The 12917-nt window shown below is 28.6% G+C and overlaps 1 protein-coding gene across 4 annotated transcripts; it reads left to right on the top strand.

The window, feature by feature from the left end:
- The first annotated feature begins 8296 nt into the window (after positions 1-8296).
- Positions 8297-12610, top strand: LOC137831306 (heterogeneous nuclear ribonucleoprotein 1-like). Of its 4 annotated transcripts, XR_011084400.1 has the most exons (7): positions 8350-8643; positions 8759-8880; positions 9180-9401; positions 9664-10873; positions 11175-11247; positions 11967-12046; positions 12244-12610. XR_011084400.1 is itself a non-coding variant. In XM_068638930.1 (5 exons), exons 3-5 carry the CDS (start codon positions 9180-9182, stop codon positions 11978-11980), a joined length of 1446 nt encoding a protein of 481 aa, XP_068495031.1. In that variant the 5' UTR covers positions 8297-8643; positions 8759-8880; the 3' UTR covers positions 11981-12610. The 4 variants fall into 4 exon arrangements, 1 of the variants encoding a protein (XP_068495031.1); XR_011084398.1 differs by lacking the exon at positions 11175-11247 and having other exon boundaries at positions 8297-8643; XR_011084399.1 differs by having other exon boundaries at positions 8325-8643; positions 11967-12610.
- The last annotated feature ends 307 nt before the right edge of the window (positions 12611-12917 follow it).

Here is a 12917-nt window from a genome sequence, read left to right as displayed (position 1 = left end):
AATTCTATATTTTAAAAAATGAAGGATAAGAATGCAATGAATATGACGTTAACTTACATAAATTTATAAAGACAAAAGATAGAATGCACAAAACTTAATTTCCCACCAATGAAACAATTTTTCTTCCTTTTGTCTTGTTGCCATTTTCTGATTTGCTTTTTATCCTTTCTTAAACACAGTATGTAAATTTATTTATCATCAATTTTTATGACTGTAAGAACTGATTTCTTTTTAAAGTTTAAAATGAATGTGAGAAAAAATAAATGTTAATATTTTAAATTATCCTTACAAATAAAATTTTATATTTCAATCTATATATTTTTTATTTTTTATTCTCTTTTTTGGCCTTTTCTAACTTTTTGAAGTTATTATTTTTATAATTTCCTCCTCTTAGGAAGTCACCACATCTAGATAATTTTATTTTTTTTATAAAAACTTTGATGTTTAGACATCATTATGCAACTTGACATCTCAGTTAGGCTGACACCTCAAGTAACAACAATCATCTACCATCACATGAAAAAAATATTATTAAAAAACAAAAAAGAAAGAAAATACAAAATATGGGGAACTAGACCAAAACTTATATGTTAACAAAAACGATACATAAATAGACTATACCTATTCATAAATCATTCTAAGAACACACTAGATGGAAGCTTATTATATCAATAAACTTAATTTCAATTTTTTAGAAATTGTTATATTATATATCTTTCTCAACAAGAAAATCATTAAATAGAAATCAAATTTGGAGATAAAAAATAATTAGTTACTATATTGACTAAATTAGATACTATCTCAAGAGACTAAAAAATTATTAGTATCTAAAGTGGTTTCTATTATTAATAAAAATTTATAAAATGGTTTCTAAATTAGTATATAAATTAGTTACCAAGGTTTTAGCTACTAATATTTTAGATTTTAAATTAGTCACTAAATGACTAATAGAGACTAATTTAAAATATAAAGTAGTTAGTAGTTAAAACCTTGGTAGCTAATGCTTAGATACCAATTTAAAAACTAATGTATAAATTTTTATTAATAATAGAAACCATCTTATATACCAATAATTTTTTATAGTAACTATTTATTTTAGTCTCTAAAATTAATTTCTATTTAATAATTTTCTTGTAGTGTTTTATGATGTGTATAATATTTGATGAACTTGATTATATATATATATATATATATATTGTATGTTTGATAGAATAATATGTTAATTCAATACTATAAAATTAATAAATAGAAAATAATTTTAAAGATAAAAAATAATTAGTCTTTATTAATTATTTAAATTATAAAGTTGGTAGCTAAAACCTCAGTAGTTAATTAAATATCAATTTAAAAATTATTTATCAATAATAGAAACTACTAGTAATAATTTTTTTAATCTTTAAAATAATATATAATCTAGTCAATATAATAACTAATTATTTATTAATTTAAATTTAGTTTGTATTTAATGAGTTATAGTAATATTATGATGTAATTAATGAAAAGAAAATCCATAGAGATAGGTGTAGAAAAAAACTATAGAATTGCAATTAACTGTATTTAATGATTTATTTATGTTAGTTCTGTATATTATGGTTATATAAAATAAATATATGATAAATATGTATATTATATAAGTTGCATATATGTTTTATTACACTTTAAATTAGATATTTTGTGATATTATTCTTTTAAGGAAAGATCCAAATCTCTTTTAAGAAATGTCAAATGTATGCTTGAAACTCTTGTTGATTTCTTTTTATTGAAGAGATAATGATGATTTGATTAATTTGCATGATATATTATTAAAGTTTATATTACCCATTATGGCATTTGGATTCAATTAAACAAATAAAACAAACATGTTATTCCAACACTAAAAGGCAAACTATGTAATTATAAGGCACCACTTTTTATAACTTTTAAGAATTTTCTTTTCGTGTGTCAAACTTTGTGCAACTCGAAGTATTGAATCATCAATACAATTCTTTAATAAGAAATACCATAAATCAAGATAGTCTCAATTGCATCGCCCATTCCTTGTCACACAAAATATTACTTCATCATCTCAATGAAAATCTCATAGTTTTAAAGTATACAACTCTTGTTTCTCAATTTGTTTTCTCCTACAAACATTGAATTGAGTGTCAAATTCCTCGTAGATACACGACTAGAACTTGACTTATGAAGAAGGAAAAAGATTTCAGATTCCTCCACCAACATTCATTATCTAAGGTTGTTGTTTAACATAAGTTATTCCGAACATGTTTAGTTATATTTTTTTCACCATCCATTTTATAATTACTTAAATTATTAATAAAAAATATCCAATTTGTAATCTTGTAGATTAATATTATCAAACACTTAAAATTCTCTATCTTTCCAAGGATGTATTTAGCATATTGAACCACGAATTTAGTTTGCATGTTTAATTGAGTATTTGAGTACAACACATTCTTTGATTCACACGTTTATAACTAACATGTATGAAGTTAAGTCAATTGATTCGAATTAAGATAAATTAAAATATCTTAATTTAAATTGTTACTTATTTTAACAATTTATTTCAAAATACTTAAACTAATAAAGGTATACAATATGTGAGTTTTCTTAAAATGAAAGCTTTCTATAAATAAGTAGTTATTATTAACTAAATTTCTTTACCGTGTTTTTAAATAGAAATTTCACAATTTATAAAATAATCAAATATATTAAATTTGAATTATTTTTATTTTAAATTATTTCATTTTGTAAATATATTGGTGGAAAAAGATGTAGTTGGTCTGTTTGCGCCAAAGTTGTTTAATCGCTTCTACGAAACCATGAATTTTGGATAGTGGAGCAACCAATCACATTGTATCTAATGTTCACAGGCTCAACTAGTACCATATCATTTATAGGATTAAATTCAATGACAATATAGATGTTCTTTTAATTTAAATCTCATGTTCGTTTGTATGCTTATACTACATGTCCCTCTCCCAAACCAAACTCGTGCATCAGACATCTTTCTCCTGCGCGTCTACAATTGACATCTTCATTACTACGTATCAGTAAAAATCTCATTTTCATTCATAATAATGGTAGTATTTGTCCCAAAGAGACAAAACTATTTTTTTCTTTTAAGCACAATAAAATGTCATTCTTCATTTAATCTAAGTATTGAATGTCAACGTACGTACTTCCCTTTCTATTCCAGTCTCATTTACCATTAGAATTTTGGGGAATGGGTTGTTTGTCATCACTTCTACTAAAAAAATAAATCACCTTTTATAAATCACATTTTGAGCTGCACCCACCTTCACTTTCTCAACTAACTACTTTTGGTTGATGTTGTTTCATCTAAGCAAAAAATTGATCCGCGCGTTGGACAATATATTTGGTTATCCTCACAATAAAAAAAAAGATACAAATTATTTGATATAGATGCAAACACTTTCTTACCTTCTTCCACACTAGGAAATCTATCACTCATTACCGAACCTTCTCCAGCCGACATTCCTGTTCGACGATCTAATCGCACATCAACTCCACCTTCTTGGCTTCAAGACTACGTAATGAGATCCCAATCCAATCCTTCAACCACTACCCAAGATTAGCCGAATGAACCAGGTTTCTATGCATAATTTTCTTTCTAATTCACGATATCTTGCTAACAACACAGGCACTAAACAACCTCACACGCTAAAGCTATCTTTGATCCAAATTGGCAAAAAGCAATGGATGAAGAGTTTTCCGCCTCGCAGCTAAATCAAACGTGGACCTTGACACACCGTTACTCACCGAGCATAAACCATCTGATGCAAATGAATCTATAAAATAAAGTAAAAATCTCGGATGGCAGCATCGACAAATATAAGACACGTCTTACACTCAAATTGAAGGTGTCAAGTAATCTTTATTTTCAACCCGAACAACAATCATATCTCTCTTCTCTTGATACAAGATGTAGTTGTAGGTAACTAGAAAAAAAATATCAAAGATATTATCCAAGACTTGAGCACCTTTATCCTTGTGTAACACATGACTTCTTAATTGAAACCACTTCTTGTTAACTCCAATATTTCAAGAAACAAACCAGAGACAACTCTGTCATTCTTGAACCTCCAAGACAACACTTGAAACTGAAAACCCCACTTCCAATTCCAAGAAAGTACCAAGAAAGTAGCTGGAAGCCAAGACCCGTGACCCTTCGAATCCAAGAAACACACCAAAACCGTTCACGCGCCTCCAGCGGAACAGAAAGCCGTCGCGATCAAAACTTGTGGAACCGTAGCACTGCACCACCAACCAGGAAGCGCTGCCACCCTGCCACGCTCACGAACGCACACTTGCTTGTGCTGCCAAAAACCCAACGTGCCGCCACGTAGAAACCACTGCACTTGCGATGTGCAGCCACGCCTTGTGCTGCCGCAGAGCCAAACAACCACTACCCACCTACTGCACCGCTTAGCTTTGTCACGCACCGCGCCACTCCAAACACCAATCAATTCATATCAACTTATTTTATATAAATTATTTTCTTTAAAAACATAATTACTTAATTTGGATTGTTAGAAAATCAAACTACAATAAAATATATAATTTTTAGTTTTTTATTATGTTATTTTTTTTATCATAAGGATAATGTAATTTGGTTTCAACACTCCTAACCACCAATGATAAGATAAAAAAACTCAATATATTTGTTAGTCAAATTCAATAAAAATTACTAATGATTATTAAAAGTATATAAAAATGACATTAAAACTCATAGTTCTCTCCTCTCATAGTTGTAATTTTTATTTAAGTAAAATAAAGCATGAAATGCAATATATTTTATTTCACTATAAAAAAATTTAATTTGATATATAGATTATTAGACACGAACACATATTCATATATATGCAAATTATTTATAGATTTTTATCCCTCAATAAATTTAGTATTATATACAAATTATAACAGTAAGTAATACACTGGTCATTTTATACTATAGATAGTATTACATACGGCAAAAATTTCATAAAGAAACTTTTTGTTATTACTATTATCATTGTTATTACTAATACTATTGTTATTAATATTAATATTATTATTTATTAATAATAATTATAATATTATTTTTATTATTAATATTATTGTTAGTATTATTAATAGTATTTTTAATATTACTATTAAATATTAGTAATAAAATTATAAATATATTTACTATTATTATTAAATATTAATGTTATTACTAATACATAAAAATTTATTGTATGACCACAAAGAGTTCCTCTAATGTAATAGTTATAAATATGAATGAGATTTAAATTTGATTTCCTATTAATATATGATAAATTTATTAATTTTAATAAACTTGAATTACGTTTAAAGTAAGATTGGTTGTAACTTTTGAGCGTGTAAAATATTTTACACTCGTTATCTTGAACTTGTACGAGGATATATTCCATATACTCTAATTTATGTGTAAAAAATTACACCATTATAGAAAACAATATTTATACTAAATTTGTTAATACTTTCAAATATTTAGAAGGCGCATTTATATAAAAATCACTTGAATGAGGATATATAAAAAAAAAATTCTACATAGTATAAAACAACATATACACTTCTATTAATAAATATTTGATTAAGTATAATAATCTCACATCATTTAAGAATTAACAACATAAATAATTTAAATACATCTCACCCTTAATTCTCAAATAAAGATGACAAATGAATATGTTTTTTTAAATATTATCTAAACTCATCTTTATTTTGATGAAGAATTCTTACATTGATTGGATATGGATATGAGTATAAATAATATTCAATTTTTTAAATTAGATATCAGACATAAATATTCACTCTCACCTAATATTCATCCATTTTTGTTTTAAAACACTTTTAATTTATTAGATAAACTAAAAAAAAAATTAACTTTTTTTGTCCTTAGTTTTTGTAACTTATTTCTACATCATATATTTCATTATTTTTAACTTTTTAATAATTATTTGAAATTTATCTTAACTTATTTAATTAATATATAAAATAATAAAAAAGATGATACGAATATACTCATCCAATAAAAATAGAGATGAGACAAAATATTTATACTTTTCAAAAGTACATTTTAAGGATTCTGACTAAATTAACACTCTAGGTTATGTTAAGATTAACGTTATAATTAATCTTAACATATTAACAAATTTAAAATTTGAAAACAATAATTTATTCACCTATATATATATTTATCAAAATTAATAATTTAAAGATTTTTGTGTTATCATTCAATCACAAGTAAATACGATTTTACTTTTATAAGAATGATATCAAAAGTCTTATCTAAGGTGTTTTCTAACTAATTAATAATGCAACTTTACTTGAATTATATAATAAATGAAGGTTTTTTTTTTTTTTCATTTCTCATATAATAGTTTAATGCATATGTCCTCAATGTAAACATTATATACTTTTTAATATCAATTTATTGAGAACTATTTTTAATTTCATTATTGACATAATTATTATAAAAATTGATTTATATATATATGATATCAAATATAACACTACATGAAAATCATGAAATAGAAACCAATTTTTAGAAAAAAAAAAATAATTAGTTGCTAAAGTTGTTGGAGATCCCACATCGACTAGAGATTAGAGCATTTCATTGTATATAAGTGGGTGCAAACCTCAACCATATGAATCGGTTTTATGAGGTTGAGTTAGGCTTAAAGTCCACTTTGTAATATGGTATCAGAGTAAATTATATACCATCTTAGATACCAATTTAAAAACTATTTAACAACAATAGAAACTAATTTAGAATTTTTTTAGTTTCTAAAATGATATATAATTTAGTGAGTATAGTAATTAATTAACTTTTTTTTTCTAAAATTGATTTCTATATGTTGATTTTTTTATTCTTTCATTATTGTAGTTTAGTATGATTAATATAACTTGTATTAATATATGAGTGAAATTCCTTTATTTGGTATACATAAATTATATTTACTCTTATTTATAATAATTGGATTGTGAGATGTGGGAGAGAGATTAAGTTTGACAAGGTGAAAATACATTTGTGCTAAGTGGAACCCACAACCATGTTGACATGTGATGTGTTTTTTTTTAATTTCAAATTTTAAAACGTAATCCATATTATACAAAATTAAAATCAATATAAATATTAAGTTTAACTTATCAAAATAAAATAACATAATAAAAAATTACAGAAAGATAGATGATACGATATTATTTTTGTGTGTTTATTTTTGTTCGTTAATCATACCATGAGAAATTTTACCTCTATTTTTATGCATAAATAAAATCATTCAGAAATGCTAAAAACACATTTTAGAATATACATATTTTGTTAATTGAAATTTTTGAAAATTACATAAAAAAATTTGAGACTCTCTATTTAGTAAAAAGAATAAACAAAAATATATAACTAAGTTAACATGATTAAATAAAAATAATACTTGTAAGAAAATAAAAAAATATTTACTGTTAACATTTCTAATTCTCCATCAATTAGACGATCAATACTGAAGTATAAATAAACTTAATAAAATTATTCAAACATCGTCAAATATATTTTTAATATTTTGAATACTCTTCATATGAATATATATAAAAGTCATTTTAAATTTGAAAAATATTAGTGTATGTTTAAGAATAATTCATCTCGCACTAAACCCAATTTAATAGTACTTTAAAGTTCAAAAATTATCAAAAATCTATTTTCATAAACAAAATATTATTACATCGAAATTTTAAAAAAAATATTAATCATGTTTATTATTTGTGATAAGCTCACATATTTCTCTTGTATAATTTTTTATTTAATTATATTTTTCATATTAAACGGTTTTCAATAAATATATGTGCAAAAAAGAGTTTTCTTCCCCACTATATTATCAATATGAAGAATTCATTAATTTTATTGATAAATTTTGTAGAAAATATCACTAGTTATCTTTTAAGAATGTATTTGAAATTATTTTAAATGTATTATTAACAATTTTTTTTTGTGGAAAAACATTCAATCTTAGTCAATTTTGGTATTTCAAGAGATATTTACCGATAAAACATACAAGTTTAAGAAAATAGTAACGGTTTACAACTAAATGAAAAAAATCTTCAAACTCTTGTCAATGTAAGTTGTAACTTTAACAGCATATATTATCTATTCTTCTCTTAATTATAAAAATAGCAATAAAGAAGAAAAAAAAACTTCTCTGAAAAGTAAAAAAATAAAAAAAACTTCTCTCAATTTATTATAGAAACGGATTTAATGATTATTCATTCACACTTTTCAAATAATAATAATAAAAAAAAAGTAAATAAAACTCTGTGTCATCTCTTGGCTCCTCCAAATTTTCTTGCACCAGAGGATTTGCAGTCTCTCTCTCTCTATTTATATATAATGTGCCTCCACATCTTAGCTACAAATTCCTTTTCCTTTGATTTAGATTAAGGAAGTGGAATAACCAAGAACAAGAGTTTTAAAAAAAGAAAAAGAAAAAATAAAAAAAAGCAAGAGAGAGAATAGATAGAGGATGATGATGAGCACATCCTCTGTTTCCATTCCCAGTTTTCTTCCTTCCCCTTCCTCCCATTGAAGCATTTTTCACATGCCAATCATTTTTCCACCGTCATCAGCACATGGTAAATTTTTCTCATCTGGGTCGGTCCAAGTTTCACCGATCTCTCGTAAAGTTTTTGAATTTCCATCTCTGATCCAGTTCCTTGTTCTTTTTCCTTGCTGGGGCGGTGAGATTAGATTTTCTGGTTCGGGTTTTGATTGATGCTCGGAAGATCCGATGCTCCTAGATCGAATTTGACAAAACCCACTTCGTCTCTGATCGAAGCAACAGCTGGGTTCTGTCTGAATTTTGAGATAAGGTGAGTCTTTTCTTCTCATCTGCATTTCTGATCGGTTTTTGCTTTGGTGGAAAGGTTGGATTTATTTGTTAATATGGGAAATTGTGCGTTTAGATTGGTTCCTTGGCTTGAATTTAAGCTATCATTGAGTGATTTGGATATGGATTATTGAATTGTGGGTTTTTTGTTCTTTGGTGTGGCTTTTAAGATGAGAATTTTGACTCGGAATGTGTGTTTGTTTTGAATTTTGTTCAATCGCAATATTGGAAATTTGGAATCAGTGATTGATTGTTAACTACTCATGGTTGGTGTTGGAACAGATGGAATCGGATCTTGGCAAGCTCTTCATTGGGGGAATATCTTGGGACACTGATGAGGAACGGCTTAAGGAATATTTTGGGAAATATGGGGAGGTGATAGAGGCTGTGATCATGAGGGATCGCGTAACAGGTCGTGCTCGCGGCTTTGGTTTTGTTGTCTTTGCTGATCCTTCTGTTGCAGAAAGAGTAATCATGGATAAACACATAATTGATGGGCGCACAGTGAGTTGTTTCTTTGTAGATGTACTTGGCATTGTGTCAATACTTTGTGTTTAGCTGTGCTGCTAAATTTGTGTTCATAAAGGAGATCATTGTCTCCTATGCTTTAATTTTCGACTTCATTGATGATTAAAAACTCATTTTCGCTTTTTGGCTATGTACTTTTGTATGTACATTGGATCAAACTTGAACCTTTTTAGTTTATAAATCAATAAAGTGAAAATGTCATGCTGATTTTGTTATGTACTGATCTCTTGAATTCCAGGTTGAAGCAAAGAAAGCTGTTCCTAGGGATGATCAGCTCAATATAAATAGGCAGCAGCAGTCTGGCAGTGCACACGCATCTCCTGGTCCTGGACGCACCAAAAAAATCTTTGTTGGAGGTTTACCATCAACAATCACTGAAAGTGATTTTAAGAAGTATTTTGATCAGTTTGGTACAATTACAGATGTTGTAGTTATGTATGATCATAATACCCAGAGGCCAAGAGGTTTTGGCTTCATTACCTATGATTCTGAAGAAGCTGTGGATAGAGTTCTATATAAAACTTTTCATGAACTCAATGGTAAGATGGTTGAAGTCAAGAGGGCAGTTCCCAAAGAGCTTTCCCCTGGTCCCAACCGAAGCCCGTTGATAGGATATAACTATGGTTTGAATAGGGCCAGTAGCTACCTAAACAGTTATGCTCAGGGTTATAGTATGAGTCCAATAGGAGGATATGGAGTGAGGATGGATGGTAGGTTTAGTCCTCTTACTGGTGGTAGAAGTGGATTTACTCCCTTTGGCAACACTGGTTATGGAATGGGAATGAATTTGGATTCAGGATTGAGCCCAACCTTTGGAGGGACTTCCAATTATGGGAGCAATCTAGGATATGGTCGACTATTGAATCCTTTCTACAATGGCAACTCTGGCAGATATACCACTCCTATAGGCTATAGTGGGGTCAATGGGAGAAGTGATTCTCTTATGAACTCACCTTCTCGTAATTTATGGGGAAATGGAGGCCTCAATAATGCCAGTAATCCTATCAGCCCCAGCCCTTTCCTAGGATCTGGAAGTGGAGCTTTTGGTGTTTCAATTGGAAATAGTGGCACAGGCTGGGGTCCATCCATTCCAGCCCAGGGTGGAGGTGCTGCTTCTGGTTATGGTACTGGGAATAATATTTATGAAGGTGGTGATAGCAGCTTTGGTCTAGGTGGGGCAGGGTATGGAAGAAACAACAGTTCAGGTGTGACTCCAGCCTCTACATTTAATGTGTCAACTGGTGGTTATGAAGGATCGTACGGGGACTTGTACCGTACTGGCAGTGGTTCAGTTTACAACGACGCTGCTTGGCGTTCTGCTGTCTCTGAGATTGATGGTTCTGGTTCATTTGGTTATGGTCTTGGTGGTATAGCTTCAGATGACCCAGTAAAGAATTCTGAGGGTTATATTGGAAACTACAATGTTACTAGTAGACAACCTAATAGAGGTAAGACTTTAAGCTACAGTCTTGTCTCCAAAAGAAAATCAGATTATTGTTTATACTTTTTGGGCTTTTGATTTCCAATTATGTGTTTTCTATACTTCAGAAGATGAATTTTTCTGGAGGAGTTTGGAAAGGAAATTTTTATTTACTCATTTTCATTTACGGCCATTTTTAAGCTCAAGACAAATAGATCTTTAACTTTGATAAAGATATCATGGTTGCTTTGTTAGTGCCTTCTTTTAGTTATGCTGAATACTTGGTTTCTGACTTTTGTTATGCATGTCTTCTAATTTTATATCTTCAGATTCTTGAGCGTTCTCACAAGTGTTTACTGCAATCCAAGTAGAATTATTCCTTGCAACTTCCTGTACTTATGTGTAGGTTTCGTTATCATTTCATTTAAATTTTATTGGAATTTTGATTTTATTTGTGTAAGTTATGTTGGGTCAATTTGGATAAATTTTTCAATAAACACTTTTGGGGAATTTAGTGAGAGAGCCCATAAACCTTTTTCTTCTCCTATAAGTATTTAATAAGAAATTTATCCAAAGTGAACCATCATATTAACTTGAAATATGCTTAAGGACTTTCTATCAAGTTAAGTGTGAGAAGTTTCATTTTACCTTCTTATTTTTTCCTACAAGTACTTAATAAGATGTTTATCCAAACCGGATATGAACTTTAAAGATGCTTAAATGTGAAAAAAGATCACACTCAAAGCTTCTATAAAAGTCAAATAAATTAATTTTTAACTTACAAAAAGAATTTCATTTTACTTTCTTATTTTCTTTTTCTACAAGTATTTGTTGAGATGTTTTTCCAAACTAGACCATTATCTTAAAGATGCTTATATCTGGATAGACCACACTAAGTTGAATGTCCATGGTTATATTGTCATGAAATAGGCACATGAAGGGTTGCATTTCTGTGTTACTTATTCTGTTGAAGCAGTTCAATTTATAATGATAAAAGACCAAAAACTCAAATCTTTCTACTCATTTATATTCATTCTCGTCTAGAATCAGTGCACATTGATTATGATTGTTAAAGGATTGACTATTTAGCAGATTCTTACATATATATGATGTTTTTTCAGGAATCGCTGCCTAGGAGATATGATAGTTGGATTTGTCATGGTAGCAGTAGATGAAGGAAAAGTGGTTAAAGATTAATGAGGTATTGTGAATTCATACATCTCCATCACCTAAGAGATACAGCTCATAAGGAAACGTCATATATAGCTAACGGTGTTCTTTCTTCTTTCATTTGAAGTATACATATTCAAAGACAAAGCAGTTTACAAGTGATTTTGTGTAAGGCTTGTTTTTTTTTCTTTTTCATCCTTATTTTGGTCCTCTTTTTCATCTTTCAAGACTTAGGTTCCTTTCTTGGAATTGGATTGAGGTGTAAAATCAGATTTGCGGGATATACTCAGGAAGATTTGTTCCATGATAGTGTAATAGTACATCTCCAGAGAGGCACGTTGTCGTTAGTCGGTTTAATGATAGATTATTAATTTTTGAATTTCTTCTTTCTTTGCCACTGTAATGCCTGGCATGCAAAGGTGTTGGTTCAATGGTTCTTGTCACCATCTTTTTTTCTTTTTTTTTCTCTTTTTCTCATGGTATATGTAACTCTGATCAAATTGTAAGTGAGGTTTGATTTATCAAGTGTGAAACATGAGTGGGATGCATATGTAGGATCCCCATCAAATAATCAAGTTTCTGAACAGTTTTATTAGTCTTTGTTACACTTTTGTTATACAACTTTGCATTTGGTCTATTATTGAAGTGCTCTTGATTTTCAAGACTGGTCAATTCCTGCTTATAATGTGCTGTTGTGGCTACTGTTTGGTGAAAATAACATAACTGTTGTTGAATTGCTTGCAACAAAGTTGATTGGTTGCATGCAACTAGTGGGTATGCATGACTCATTATAGAAACTTTTTTGCTTATATAATTGTTTATTTTTGTGTAGCTTATGCTTATCAGTATCAACTTTTATGGCTATTTACCATTCTGCATGTTCCTTTCATGGGATTCCATCC

The sequence above is a fragment of the Phaseolus vulgaris genome, chromosome 6, assembly GCF_000499845.2.
Source record: "Phaseolus vulgaris cultivar G19833 chromosome 6, P. vulgaris v2.0, whole genome shotgun sequence".
NCBI lineage: Eukaryota > Viridiplantae > Streptophyta > Magnoliopsida > Fabales > Fabaceae > Phaseolus > Phaseolus vulgaris.
The sequence above is the reverse complement of the archived record's forward strand: the minus strand, read 5'-3'. Positions and strand labels throughout refer to the sequence as shown.

Bases quoted from the DNA above. Each gene is read 5' to 3' on its own strand.
- LOC137831306 (XM_068638930.1), top strand. From the start codon at position 9,180: ATGGAATCGGATCTTGGCAAGCTCTTCATTGGGGGAATATCTTGGGAC. The intron at 9,402-9,663 runs GTGAGTTGTTTC...CTTGAATTCCAG, and splicing joins ACATAATTGATGGGCGCACA to GTTGAAGCAAAGAAAGCTGT.